We start from the raw sequence: 16,112 nt of genomic DNA on the forward strand, positions 1-16,112 counted from the left end.
GACCGCAAACTTCATGGCTGGCTCACATCGTGGTCACTCCGTGATCACGTACGACCGCAAACTTCATGGCTGGCTCACATCGTGGTCACTCCGTGATCACCGACGACCGCCGTTTTGGACTGATAGACGCATGCTTGCTAGACGTGCTAACTAGCATGGGAATAATTCGGCGGCTACATCCAGCGGCCTGTGAAGCAGGGGAGTATATTAGCAGCGGGGGCCGTCTACGGAGTGGACGGCAGCGGTGTGATCGGAAACGCGGATGTCGAGCGGGGCTAAAAACAAAGCAGAAGGCTAATCCCCGCAGAACACCACTTCCCTCCATCCTGAAGCCTGATTTAAATGGAAGATGCGAGACTACTGGTCTGGGTAAGGAGTCAGTTAAATTAGAACAAGTTTTTTCTGCTTTGAGTATTTCAGAGTTGGACATGTGTTCTACCGAGGTGGCTAACTATGATGCGTGCAGTTTATCAAAGCAACAAACAAACAATCGGAAAATTCCCGTTACTGAGGTGGCTAACCATGATGCGTGCAGTTTATCAAAGCAACAATCAAACAATCGGAAAATTCCCGTCGTATCAATTCCTAAATATGGTCGTAATTATACTAAATGCACTGGACATACTAAACACAACATTATTAATATTGCTACTACGGATAATTTGATCAAAAATTCCCTAAAACAGCCCACTACCTATAATATAGGTTTTTTAAACATAAGATCATTGTCTCCCAAAACGTTGTTAGTTAATGATATTATCAGAGACAACAATCTTAACGTCATCGGTCTCAGCGAAACCTGGCTTAAACCAAACGACTTTTTTGCGCTAAATGAAACATGTCCTCCTAACTTTACACATGCGCATATTGCCCGTCCTCTTAAAAGGGGTGGGGGGGTCGCACTAATATGCAACGAAAACTTTAACCTTAGTCCTAACATAAATAATAAATATAAATCATTTGAGGTTTTTACTATGAGGTCTGTCACACCGCTGCCGCTACACCTGGCTGTTATCTACCGCCCCCCAGGGCCCTGTTCGGACTTTATCAATGAATTCTCAGAGTTCGTTGCTGATCTAGTGACACACGCCGATAATATAATCATAATGGGGGACTTTAATATCCATATGAATACCCCATCGGACCCACCGTGCGTAGCGCTCCAGACTATAATTGATAGCTGTGATCTCACACAAATAATAAATTAACCCACGCATCGCAACGGTAATACTATAGACCTAGTGCTTGTCAGGGGTATCACCGTTTCCAAAGTTACGATACTCCCGTATACTAAAGTATTGTCCGATCATTACCTTATAAGATTCAAGGTTCAGACGCATGTTCGGCAAACTAATAATAATAATAACTGCTATAGCAGCCGCAACATTAATACGGCCACAACGACAACTCTTGCTGACCTACTGCCCTCGGTAATGGCACCATTCCCAAAATATGTGGGCTCTATTGATAACCTCACTAACAACTTTAACGACGCCCTGCGCGAAACCATTGATAACATAGCACCGCTAAAGTTAAAAAAGGCTCCAAAAAAGCGCACCCCGTGGTTTACAGAAGAAACTAGAGTTCAGAAATTATCTAGAAAGCTGGAACGCAAATGGCGCACGACTAAACTTGAGGTGCACCATCAAGCATGGAGTGATGGTTTAATAACTTATAAACGCATGCTTACCTTAGCTAAAGCTAAATATTACTCAAATCTCATCCACTGTAATAAAAACGATCCTAAATTTTTGTTTAGTACGCTAGCATTGCTAACCCAACAAGGGACCCCTTCCAGTAGCTCCAACCCACTCAGCTGATGACTTTATGCAATTCTTTAGTAAGAAAATTGAAGTCATTAGAAAGGAGATTAAAGACAATGCGTCCCAGCTACAACGGGGTTCAATTAACACTGATACGATGGTATATACGGCGGGTACTGCCCTCCAAAATAGTTTCTCTCGTTTTGAGGAAATAACATTAGAGGAATTGTTACAACGTGTAAATGGAATAAAACAAACATGTTTACTTGACCCTCTTCCTGGGAAACTGATCAAGGAGCTCTTTGTATTATTAGGTCCATCAGTGCTAAATATTATAAACGTATCACTTTCCTCGGGCACTGTTCCCCTAGCATTCAAAAAAGCGGTTATTCATCCTCTTCTTAAAAGACCTAACCTCGATCCTGACCTCATGGTAAACTACCGACCGGTGTCTCACCTTCCCTTTATTTCAAAAATCATCGAAAAATTTGTTGCGGAGCAGTTAAATGAACACTTAGCGTCTAACAATCTATGTGAAACCTTTTCAATCCGGTTTCAGGGCAAATCACTCCACGGAGACAGCCCTCGCAAAAATGACTAATGATCTATTGCTAACGATGGATTCTGATGCGTCATCTATGTTGCTGCTCCTCGATCTTAGCGCTGCTTTCGATACTGTCGATCATAATATTTTATTAGAACGTATCAAAACACGAATTGGTATGTCAGACTTAGCCCTGTCTTGGTTTAACTCTTATCTTACTGATAGGATGCAGTGCGTCTCCCATAACAATGTGACCTCGGACTACGTTAAGGTAACGTGTGGAGTTCCCCAGGGTTCGGTCCTTGGCCCTGCACTCTTCAGCATCTACATGCTGCCGCTAGGTGACATCATACGCAAATACGGTGTTAGCTTTCACTGTTATGCTGATGATACCCAACTCTACATGCCCCTAAAGCTGACCAACACGCCGGACTGTAGTCAGCTGGAGGCGTGTCTTAATGAAATTAAACAATGGATGTCTGCTAACTTTTTGCAACTCAACGCCAAAAAAACGGAAATGCTGATTATCGGTCCTGCTAGACACCGAACTGTATTTAATAATACAACTCTAACATTTGACAACCAAACAATTAAACAAGGCGACACGGTAAAAAATCTGGGTATTATCTTCGACCCAACTCTCTCCTTTGAGTCACACATTAAAAGCGTTACTAAAACGGCCTTCTTTCATCTCCGTAATATCGCTAAAATTCGCTCCATTTTGTCCACTAAAGACGCCGAGATCATTATCCATGCGTTTGTTACGTCTCGTCTCGATTACTGTAACGTATTATTTTCGGGTCTCCCAATGTCTAGCATTAAAAGATTACAGTTGGTACAAAATGCGGCTGCTAGACTTTTGACAAGAACAAGAAAGTTTGATCATATTACGCCTGTACTGGCTCACCTGCACTGGCTTCCTGTGCACTTAAGATGTGACTTTAAGGTTTTACTACTTACGTATAAAATACTACACGGTCTAGCTCCAGCCTATCTTGCCGATTGTATTGTACCGTATGTCCCGGCAAGAAATCTGCGTTCAAAAGACTCCGGCTTATTAGTGATTCCTAGAGCTCAAAAAAAGTCTGCGGGCTATAGAGCGTTTTCCGTTCGGGCTCCAGTACTCTGGAATGCCCTCCCGGTAACAGTTCGAGATGCTACCTCAGTAGAAGCATTTAAGTCTCATCTTAAAACTCATCTGTATACTCTAGCCTTTAAATAGACCTCCTTTTTAGACCAGTTGATCTGCCGCTTCTTTTCTTTCTCCTATGTCCCCCCCTCCCTTGTGGAGGGGGTCCGGTCCGATGACCATGGATGAAGTACTGACTGTCCAGAGTCGAGACCCAGGATGGACCGCTCGTCGGGACCCAGGATGGACCGCTCGCCTGTATCGGTTGGGGACATCTCTACGCTGCTGATCCGCTTGAGATGGTTTCCTGTGGACGGGACTCTCACTGCTGTCTTGGAGCCACTATGGATTGAACTTTCACAGTATCATGTTAGACCCGCTCGACATCCATTGCTTTCGGTCCCCTAGAGGGGGGGGGTTGCCCACATCTGAGGTCCTCTCCAAGGTTTCTCATAGTCAGCATTGTCGCTGGCGTCCCACTGAATGTGAATTCTCCCTGCCCACTGGGTGTGAGTTTTCCTTGCCCTTTTGTGGGTTCTTCCGAGGATGTTGTAGTCGTAATGATTTGTGCAGTCCTTTGAGACATTTGTGATTTGGGGCTATATAAATAAACATTGATTGATTGATTGATTCATTTCGGGCTCCAGTACTCTGGAATGCCCTCCCGGTAACAGTTTGAGATGCCACCTCAGTAGAAGCATTTAAGTCTCACCTTAAAACTCATTTGTATACTCTAGCCTTTAAATAGACTCCCTTTTTAGACCAGTTGATCTGCCGTTTCTTTTCTTTTTCTCCTATGTCCCACTCTCCCTTGTGGAGGGGGTCCGGTCCGATCCGGTGGCCATGTACTGCTTGCCTGTGTGTCGGCTGGGGACATCTCTGCGCTGCTGATCCGCCTCCGCTTGGGATGGTTTCCTGCTGGCTCCGCTGTGAACGGGACTCTCGCTGCTGTGTTGGATACGCTTTGGACTGGACTCTCGCGACTGTGTTGGATCCATTATGGATTGAACTTTCACAGTATCATGTTAGACCCGCTCGACATCCATTGCTTTCCTCCTCTCCAAGGTTCTCATAGTCATCATTGTCACCGACTTCCCACTGGGTGTGAGTTTTCCTTGCCCTTATGTGGGCCTACCGAGGATGTCGTAGTGGTTTGTGCAGCCCTTTGCGACACTAGTGATTTAGGGCTATATAAGTAAACATTGATTGATTGATATATATATATATTTTATATAATCTCATGTGAACTTAATGAACTCAACAAAATCCTGCCTGCTTTCTCTAATTCTAGCTCAGTAGGCACGGTAAAAAAAAATATATATTTTTTGTAGTATTGACATTAATATATATATAAATATATTATATAGGGTTTCACAGTGGGAGAGGGGTTAGTGCGTCTGCCTCACAATACGAAGGTCCTGAGTAGTCTGGGGTTCAATCCAGGGCTCGGGATCTTTCTGTGTGGAGTTTGCATGTTCTCCCCGTGAATGCGTGGGTTCCCTCCGGGTACTCCTTCCACTTCCAAAGACATGCACCTGGGGATAGGTTGATTGGAACCACTAAATGGTCCCTAGTGTGTGAATGTGAGTGTGAATGTTGTTTGTCTATCTGTGTTGGTCCTGCGATGATGTGATGACTTGTCCAGGGTGTACCCCGCCTTCCGCCCGATTTTAGCTGAGTTAGGCACCAGCGCCCTGCAACCCCAAAGGGAATAAGCGGTAGTAGATGGATGGATGGATGGATATATTATATTATATAATATATATATATATATAATATATATATATGTGTAAATATATATATATGTCTATATATATGTGTATATATTTACATACATACATACTGTATATATACATATATACACATATATAATATACATGTATATATCATATACAGTATATGATATATATCAATGATGAAATATTAACAGTGCAACACATGCCAATACGGCCTTTTTAGTTTACTAAATTGCAATTTTACATTTCCCGGGAGTTTCGTCTTGAAAACGTTGTGTAATGATGACGTGTACGCAAGACATCACGGGTTTTTAGGAAGTATGAGCGCTACGCGCACACATAGCTAAATGTCGTCTGCTTTAACCGCATAATTACACAGTATTTTGGAGAACTGTGTTGCTGAATCTTTTGCAATTTGTTCAATTAATATTGGAGAAGTCAAAGTAGAAAGATGGAGTTGGGAAGCTTTAGCCTTTAGCCACACAAACACACGGTGATTCCTTGTTTAAAATTCACGGAGTTGAAACTTAAGTATGGATCACAGCGGACATGGATCCCGACCACTTGTCAACCAGCAGGTTTCGGTGAGAAAATTGTTTAAAAAGTTGCTTCTTACCGGAGATCAGCTGAGCTTGTGCCTCCCGTACAGCTGCGGTCGACTTCCCCGAGACACTGTGCGTCAACACCCGGCCGTGGACGTACACTTCCGACTCTCAGGTACAGTTAAACTCACTAAAACACAACAGCAATATAATGATTACAAGTTAAATGTATTAAAGTGTCACCATAGCAATTTCCTAGCAATGACGTTCTTGGAAACAAAGTGTAACATACAAGTATAGACAAAAGAATATTTATTTTCACATTCATCACGTGGTTCCAACTGCACACAACTAAATGCAGTCACTGAGACGACAACGTTGGCCCAATATGCTGTAAACATGACATCAGGAGGAAATCCTCATATCAATGGAAAGGCCATTTTTAATTAAACATAACTCTTGGAGTAAATGTGTATTTAAAAAAAGAAGAAGCAGGAATAAAGAGGACATGAGAAGAAGACATAATTTCCCACATGCAATAACATCTTGGCAACACATCAAACAGAGCTAAAAGCTGACATTGACCAAAAAAGAAAGTACTTGGTATTCATAAAGTGAGGCGAAAATGAATATGAGCTGAAACACAGAACCTGCTTTTCGTTGTGAATCCTTGCTGTTGACCCCGAAATGAAGCTACCTTGCTGTCTTACATCTCCTGAGAAGTTGCCTTCCAAAGTAAAACAAATAAAGGCGTGCTCTGCATAGTTTCAAGGAAAGTTCAAATTATTTCTCTAGAATTAGAAGTCAAAACTTGTTACATAGAAGTTTGTTGCACTCCTAGAAGAACCTTTGGACTTTTGGAAATGTTAGGGACAAATTGAAACAGTAATTAAAAAACAATGCAACATTATGGCTTTATTATTCATAATACAATATTACAATAGAAGCTATTTTAGAGAGCAAAAGGAAAGTTTGAGACTGAGCCAATACTAAGAGATGAAAAAAGGCAACAAGAATAAATTCTGAGTATTCTAGGACAATGTTATTTTAGAAGAATTATATATTTCAGTGGGAAAAAATCTAGTGACAATAGTTATTAGAAAAAACTTTGAGAATTAAATCAGTACTGTGTATCACAAAATGAAGGCCATAACCAGAAAATATAGTTTCATGAGGATAAAGTCACAATATAAAAAAGCAAAAGTTGCAATATATTATGAGAGTGAAGACGGAATATTTTAATAGGAGGAAAAAAAAGTCACTTTATGTCAAATAAGTCAGGATATTATGATTAAAAAATATTTTATTTGTGAGAACAAAGTCCATTATAAAAGTAAAATATTTCATTAAAATATGGTCGTTATATTACAGTTAGACAAATAAACATTTTGAGTATAGTCATAAAACTACGAGTAACATGCAGTAATTTTACAAGTATAGTCCAATATCACATGTAAACAGCAAATATTTTACGAGCACAGTTGAAACAATAGGAGTAACAAGCAAGTTTTATGAGTATGGTTTTAATATTGCCAGTAAAATGCAATACTTTTTTGTGAGTCTAGTCATAAAGTGAATAGCAATAATTTATTATGAGAATAAAATAGAATATCATGAGAAAATTGCAGTATTGTGTAATATTTTAAATTACGTTACAATTTTAAGAGAATGAAGGCTGAATATTATAAAGAAAAAGTAGTAATTTATGCAAATTATATAAAAAATATTTGTAATATTACAAATAAATTGTAAGAATGTGATGGGAATATTCAGGAAAAAGTCCTTTTGTGGGTTGAAAAAATAGAATATGAGAAAAATTTTGTTTTTACGAGAATACATTTGTATTATTACACATAGGTTACAATTTGATGAGTACAAAGTATTTTATGCAAATGAATGCATTAATTATCTGACCACTGTGTAGTCACCCTCCAATGGGCTCACCACTCGTAGGAGGGGGCATAGAGGTCGGGTGAAGGCAGGGCCTTTGGTGGTCCGATCCTTGCCTACATAAGCTAGCTCTTGGGACGTGGAACGTCACCTCTGGGGGTGAGGGGGCCTGAGCTGCTGCGCGAGGTGGAGAAGTTTTGGCGAGATATAGTCGGACTAACTTTGACGCACAGCAAAATCTCTGGAATCAGTTCTCTCGAGAGGGGCTGGACTCTCTTCTACTCTGGCGTTGCAATTCTTGTTGCCCCCCCGGCGCAGAGCCTGTATGTTGGAGTTTAACCCAGTAGACGAGCGGGTAGCTTCCGTCCGCCTTCAGGTTGTGAGACGGGTCCTGAATGTTTGTGCTTATGCACCACACGGCAGCTCAGAGTACCCGCCCTTTTTGGATACCCTGGAGAGAGTACTGGAGAGTGCTCCCTCGGGTGATTCCCTTGTTCTACTGGGGGATTTCAACGCTCATGTTGGCAACGACAGTGGAACCTGGAGAGGCGACATTGAGAAGTATGGCTACCCGGATCTGAACCCAAGTGGTGTTTTGTTATTGGACTTTTGTTTTCATCACAGATTGTTCATAACGAACACCATGGTCAAACATAAGGGTGTCCATATGTGCACTTGGCACCAGGACACCCTAGGCCGCAGTTCCATGATCGACTTTGTAGTTGTGTCATCGGATTTGCGGTCTTATGTTTTAGACACTCTGGTAAAGAGAGGAGTACTCTGAGAGGGGTAAAGAGTTTTCTACCGATCAAAACCTGGTGGTGAGTTTGCTCTGATGGTGGGGGAGGATGCCGGACAGACCTGGCAGGCCCAAACGCATTGTCAAGTCTGCTGAGAACGTTTGGCAGAGTTTCCCATCAGAGAGGGTTTAAATTCCTCCCTTAGGAAGAACTTTGAACATGTCACGAGGCAGGCGCTGGACATTGAGTCCGTGTGGACCATGTTCCGCACCTCTATTGTCGAGGTGGCCGATTGAAGCTGTGGCCGCAAGGCGGTTGGTGCCTGTCGTGGAACCCGCTGATGGACATGGGATGGCCTGAAGCTGAAGAAGGAGCCCTATCGTGTCATTTTGGCTCATGGCTTTCCAGGGGCAGTGGACAGGTACTGACAGGCCAAGCAGCAAGCTGCTTCGGCGGTCTCAGAGGCAAAACCTCGGACATGGGAGGAGTTCTGAGAAGCCATTGAGAACGACTTCCAGACTGCTTTGAAGCGATTCTGGACCCCCATCCGCCGCCTCAGGAAGGGGAAGCAGTGCACTGTCAACACCGTGTATGGTGAGGACGGTGTGCTGCGGACCTCGACTTAGGACGTTTTGAATCGGTGGAGGGAATACTTCGAAAACCTCCTCAATCCCAACTACATGTCTTCCTATGAGGAAGCAGTGTCTGGGGAATCTATTTCTGAGGCTGAGGTTGCCGAGGTAGTTAAAAAGCTACTTGGTGGCAAGGCCCCGGGGGTGGATGAGATTTGCCCAGAGTTCCCTAAGGCTCTGGATACTGTGGGGTTGTCTTTGTTGACAAGACTCTGCAACATTGCATGGACATACTGTACTCATAACTTACTGCTGCATTGCCGGCAGTAAGTCGGACATGTTTCCAGTGAGGGTTGGACCCCGCCAAGGCTGCTCTTTGTCATCAATTCTGTTCATAACTTTTATGTACAGAATTTCTAGGCACAGTCTAAGCGTTGAGGGGATCCGGTTTGGGGGCCGCAGGATTATGTCTCTGCTTTTTGCCCATGATGTAGTCCTGATGGCTTCATCTGGCCATTATCTTCAGCTCTTGCTGGATTGGTTCGCAGCTGAGTGAGAAGCGACTGGAATGGGAATCAGCACCTCCAAGTCCGAGTCTGTGGTTCTTGCCCGGAAAAGGGTGGAGTGCCATCTCCGGGTTAGGAAATAGTTTTTGCCCCAAGTGGAAGAGTTCAAGTACCTCAGAGTCTTGTTCAAGAGTGATGGAAGAGTGGATCGTGAGATCGACAGGCGGATCGGTGCGGCATCTTCAGTGATGCAGACCCTACATCGGTTTGTCATGGTGAAGGAGTTAAGCCGGAAGGCAAAGTTCTTGATTTACTGGCAGATCTACATTCCCATCCTCACCTATGGTCATGAGCTTTGGGTTATGACCGAGAGGACAAGATCACGGGTACAAACAGCTGAAAGATAGGGTGAGAAGCTCTGTCATTCGGGGGGAAGTTCAAAGTAAAGCTGCTGCTCCTCCACATCGAGAGGAGCCAGGTGAGGTGGTTCGGGCATCTGGTCAGGATGCTGCCCGGACGCTTCCCTGGGGAGGTGTTTAGGGCACTCCCGACCGGTAAGAGGCCAAGGGGAAGACCCAGGACACGTTGGAGAGACTATGTCTCCCAGCTGGCCTGGGAACGGCTCGGGGTCTCCCGGGAGGAGCTGGTCGAAGTAGCTAGGGAGAGATAGGCTGGGCTTCTCTGCTTAGGCTGCTGCCCCCGCGACTCAACTTTTGATAAGCGGAAGAAGATGAATGGATGGACTGTACAGTTGCAATATCACAAATACATTGTGGTAATTTGATAAAAATAGTCATATTTGAAGGAAAAAGTAGTCATTTAATGTGAATACAATTTGATGCTGAATTTAATGCGCACAAAGATGAATATTTTAGAGCTAATATGTAACAATAACTGATGAGTATGGCAGCTCCCTTATCTAGTTGCAGATTTACTTTTATTATAAAATGTTGACATTTGGTAAATCAATTCTTAATTTTTTTTTTTACTGCCAATACTTTTCCTCCAACTTCATATGGAAAATAATACCGCTTGACAGGTTGGTCTAGGAGTGACACAAACACATGCAAACGCTGTTGAGAAAAAAATGCACAAGAAAATACCATATTTTAAATATAAAAAAAAACAAAAGAGTGACAAGAAAAAAACATTGAGAGACAATATTGCATAAATATGAGGTTCATGGTGGTTATCGGTGAAAATGTTTGCAAAGTCGTGCAGTGAACGCTACCAAGCAAGGCCTGAAGTTCCAACCAACTCAGGCCAAATTCAAGTACGGACATTTTTGGAGCATATTTTACTGCCAGTGATGATGATAGTAATAATAATAGGAGGTAATAACATGTATCGTACAGTCATGAGGAAAAACAGCAGCACTGATTGAGCACAAGAGCAGAAAACCGAGTAGAGAAGTTGTCATCGTGTTTGTAGTACTCTGAGAGAAGTTGTAGTACTCAAAGAGGACACAGTCTTTCTTTAGGTCCAATGAAGTAGTGGCAGTACTAGTAGAACAATACTAGTAGACCGTAGGAGTGTCCCGATTCAACTTTTCCACTTCCAACATGATACAAATGTGGGAGTCTTGGGTGTTAGCCGATATTGATATTAATCTGATACGATATCAGCAGTAAACATAGCACAAAGCTTTATTATGTAGTGTAGACTGTTAGAAAAGGTTAGATCAAGTGAACTTAGTCAGAGAACAATGGTAGGTATGAATAACACAAACTTTATGAAAGATTTAGCAGTGAGGCAGTTAGTTGAATAATGCAGACACGTTTGTTACTGAATTCTTTCTAATATGCTTCTGCCTCGGAGACTTTGTAAATGTAAGTAATATGCAACTAAAATGATTAGATATTTGTTTACATTGACAAACATCATGTTTTGGACTGCAATATTGTTCAAATAAGGACACTTATTACTTATGTCTAGCACAGTACTTCTCAAAAAATGTGTTTATGCCTCCTATATTATTATAGACAAACAGTATAATTTGTCTATAAAATTGTTATAACTATACCTCTGCAAAACATTGTAAGTGTATTAACATTAAAGGGTCTTTCCTCATCTCCCACCGTGGTTACTGTGTTACCTACATACACTTCATCATATTCTGGTACGGGGGGAAAAAAGCATCGCACCGCACCCCACTATTAAACAAGGACTGGTCTAGCATCTGTGCTATTGTGTGCTTAGCTGCTGTGTAGCTGCTAGCTCCGAGTAGTTTATAGCCTTCCATGTTTATCGTTCGTAAATAACTTCAGTAAAACACAATGAAAGGTCAAACATTCGATACAAGGAGTCCTAAATGTCCTCCAGAAAGCAGGGATATTTTACATGCAAGCCGATATCTGATACTTTTTTTTTTTTTGCTGATATTAGACCGATATCAATATTGGATTGGGACACCCCTAGTTTGTAGTACTTTGGTACCACAAAGAGAAGCTGTGGTTCTCAGGAGGATACACACTCTTGCTTTTGGTCCGATGAAGTAGTGCCAATACTAGTAAGTAGTACTAGTAGGTAGTACTAGTGGGACAGCACTAGTAGAAACATCAGTCATGTGAGGTAGAAGGTTGAGTGGACATCAACGACTTGATGCGGCAGCTTGAAGAAGGTGAGGAGGAAGGGATTTGGGCTCTATGGCTCTCAAAGTCCACATGATATTATAAAATATGTGCAAAAACATCTCTTCAAATCAAAATCTCTTTACAACATGCTTGAATGAATCAAGTTGGAACATTCTTCACCACGAGAAAAAAAAGTCTTGTTGAGGCTGCGTTCACACTTGTGCTTCTATACTCAAACATTACACGTTATCACGACACGCAAGCAGTTTTTTTTTTTTTTGAAAAAAAAAAAAAAAAAAAACAACCTATAATCTGTCCTGCTTTTGAAAGAGACAATTATCTAAATGGGCATCGTCTCTGCCATCAGTGGAGAAAGTCTCAAGTACGGACATGATTGGGCAGTTTTCAGGACATATTATGTTGTTTTCTGATATTATCTCTTTATACAGCCACACTTCTCTTATGATTACTTTTTTTTTAATGTTGCTCCGGTTTTCGGATATCCATTATTGCACAGCCAAATATTGCACCTAACATAATAGTATGTTTGATCAGATATCATCTCCCAAAATAAGAATCCCTCGCGTTGGGGACTCTATCAGTATTTTTTTTTTTTTTTTTAGTATGATCGCAATTGAATCCACAATGGGGCCAAATAAAGTTGTGAGTACTTTGATAAAGAAGGTGAGAAACTACTGAATTCAAAAAAAGAATATTGTGTGGCTCCTTCTTTGGCCTCAATTTTCAATAAAAGTGAACGTGATCATTTCTTATATAATTTACACACTTTTTATATTGTTTTGTGCGCGTACAACTAGGATTATTCTCCAAAAAACGTCTTTCCTGTTCATATTTCAGGGTGTCGTGTCTGGAAGTTGATTGATAAATAATTCAGTATTACTGTATATACCTGCTTAAAAATCTTCTAAAATAGACTTGGGGAGTGCGCTTGTGACACAAACACACACACACACACCACACACACACACGCACACACACACACACACACACACGTATGACGTCAAAAAAGGGCCACATTCTTGGCGTGTATAAAGCTCACTGCATTTTGCACACGACTGCAAACTCATTTTAAGCCTGTGAGGCCTCTGTGTGCGCGATTGTTCGCCATGTGTCTTTTCCGACATTCTACATTGTGACACTTTGATTGGTCGCCATAAACACCTACTGTCTCCTGGTGACCAATAAGAAAGGAGGGGAAATGCTGGGCCGTCTATTTATTGCCCGCCCCCTAGTGCCAAAAGAGTGGAATTGGGGAAAAGAGTGTGTGCAAGTGCAAAAAAATGCCACACACAGGCAGAGGCTGCACAAGCTTAAAATTAGTTGGCTTATGCACAAAATGAGTCTGCATGCTCGGAAAATTAGTTTGCGCATGCGAAAAAATGTGTTTGCGCATGTATAAAATGAGACTGTGTGCGTACAAAATGAGTCAGCTTGTGTGCAAAACTAATCCACGTGGTCAAAAGATGAGTTTGCGTATGCAAAAAACGAGTCCACACATGTGCAAAATGAGTCTGCATGTATGCAAAAGGAGTCCACATGCGCAAAAAACTGGTTGGTGCCTGCATAAAATGAGTCCGCATGAACAAAAAATTAGTTTGCACATGCATGAATTGAGTCCGTAGGCGCGCGAAATGAGTGCAAAACACACCTGCAAAACTAATCTGCACGGTAAAAACTTGTTTTCTTATGCACAAAATGAGTCCGCACGCACAAAAAAGGTTTTTGCATATCAAAATGGGTCCACGCTCGCACGTAGAAAGTCAGCATATGTGCAAAATGAGTCCGCACGCGTGCAAAATGAGTTCGCATGGGGAAAAAATGTGTTTACGTATGCACATGTGAAAAATTAGTCCACAGGGGCAAAAATTTGTTTGCATACGAACAAAAGGAGTCCGCATGTGTGCAAAATTAGCCGACATGGGCTAAAAATGTGTTTGCGTATGCACAAAATAGGTTCAAACGTGCAAAATGAGTCTACGTGCGCACACTGCAAAAGTAAGCTGTGAAAGTATTTGATTTCAGGAAAAAATACTAAAAACTAGTGGTATTAAGTAGCTGCATGTACAGATAATTTTACTTGATGAGACATCCGAAATTAAGATTTGTATATCTAGAAATTGGCAGGACTATAAAGATAGAATAAAGCACTTTATTTTGAAAACAAGCAATCTTCTTGAACGCCTCATAATTAAATATACCCTCAACTCCCCTCAAAATGGATTAACTCGCTGGAATGAAAAAGACAATATAACATACATCCATAAACATGGACACATGGATGCAGTAATCTATTTATTTATATCTGCACCTTATTGCTTTTTTTTTTATCCTGCACTGCCAAGAGCTAATGCAACAAAATGTAGTTCTTATTTGTACTGTAAAGTTCAAATTTGAATGACAACAAAAAGGAAGTCTAAGTCTAAGTTCTGTTTGCAAATCTTAATTTAAGCATCCTCCAGATATTGCAGAACAATATTTTCTTCGCGGGAATAAACCAAAATATCTTATTTGAAAACCGGTAGTTATTTTCTCAATTTTTACATTTTTGTACGAGAATAGACTTAATATAATATTCATGCTAATCATTAAACATAAAAAATAATCAAATAAGCTCTTAAAACTAGTGAAATTTCTAGAAATACAATTTAAAATCTTGGTAAATGGCAATTAAATTGTAGTGCGCAAAATGAATCACGTGTGCAGAGAGGTCATGAGTGTGGTTTTTACGCGTGAGGATTTTGTTACTGCTTTGACGCCATAAACATGAGAGGTGGTTTAAGCGAATCAAAGACAAGTGTGAAGGCAGCGTTAGAATGAAGTGAAAGTGGTCTTCTTAGGGCATCTTCATAAAGAGTCCATTATCCATAGAAGGGACGGAGCAGGGGAACTGAAATAGGCTCATGTCTGCCGTCAGGGCAGCCATAGCGGCGGGGTCGTGTTCTATCTGTGTCCTGAGGGCGGGGTCGATCTTCTCCAGCCGCCGCTTGATCCTCTTTGCCTCCCTCTCGCGTATCAGCCTGGCCTGCCTCTTCTCAGGCGTCTCGTTGGCCCTCTTCATGCGCATGGCCTCCCTGTCCCGCTGAAGGCGCCTCGCCCGCTGCTCCTCTGTCTCCTGCATCCTCTGCATGCGCTTGGACTCGCGGTCCCGCAGACGCCGCAGTTCCCGCTCTTCGTCCGTCTCACACGCGCGCTTGTTCTTCTTGGCCGTGCGTTCGCGCTCCAGGCGATGCATGCGCGCCTCTACCGGCTCGCTTTTCCTGCGAATAGCCCATTTGTGTGCGGGGGACTGGGCGTCCACCAGCTGCTGGTAGGCCACGCAGCTGTTGCACACCAGGAGAATTCCGGCAGGATACACGGGCATCGGACTCAGGATGTCTGGGATTGGAGGAAGACCGGAGGGGGAGGAGTTAAGGGAATCTGGGATGGACGCGAGCGACGGTCCTTCAGAGAGCAGACTGTCAGGCAGCGAGGGGAAGGAGGGACCTCGGTCTGATCCAGGACCCTGACACAAGCTGGAGATGTGGTCCGACTCGTCACATGTTCGATGGGCCTGACAGAGACCTGTGCTGGGGTCGGGAACTTGGCATTGCTGAGGGCCCTGACAGGAACTGGGACCCGGTCCTGGTCTGTGGCAGGAAAGAGGGTCAGGTCCTGGACTGGCTATGGGACTGCTGGAGAGCGAGTGGGTCAGGGTACACGTGTCCCTTCCACCTGAGACATCCAGCCTGGTCGTATCCAGGACATCTTTCAGCTTCTCTCTGGAAGGAAACCATGTACTTGATTGAATTGAAGGTTTGGTGCGCACGCACACGCACGCACACGCGCACACACACACACACACACACACACACACACACACACACACACACACACACACACACACACACACACACACACACACACACACACACACACACACACACACACACACACACACACACACACACACACACACACACACACACACACACACACACACACACACACACATACCCTCAGCCCCCTCCCCCTGCATTTCACTCCCACTCACACACAAACAGTACAATTCCAAATCCCTTATGAATGAATTGGTCAAATTGCTAAGAAATGTAATATC

General features: G+C 42.7%; 1 protein-coding gene across 11 annotated transcripts in view; it reads right to left on the reverse strand.

The window, feature by feature from the left end:
* Positions 1-10,220: 10,220 nt before the first annotated feature.
* znf821 (zinc finger protein 821) overlaps positions 10,221-16,112 on the reverse strand; it is a 40,571-nt gene continuing 34,679 nt past the window's right edge. For all 11 annotated transcript variants that reach the window (XM_061882225.1, XM_061882280.1, XM_061882288.1 and 8 more), the window contains one exon: positions 10,221-15,774. In XM_061882225.1, the coding sequence (XP_061738209.1) occupies positions 14,850-15,774 (925 nt within the window). In that variant the 3' untranslated portion in view covers positions 10,221-14,849. The remainder of the gene's footprint in view (positions 15,775-16,112) is intronic.

This window comes from Nerophis ophidion, linkage group LG02, assembly GCF_033978795.1.
Source record: "Nerophis ophidion isolate RoL-2023_Sa linkage group LG02, RoL_Noph_v1.0, whole genome shotgun sequence".
Taxonomy (NCBI): Eukaryota; Metazoa; Chordata; class Actinopteri; order Syngnathiformes; family Syngnathidae; genus Nerophis; species Nerophis ophidion.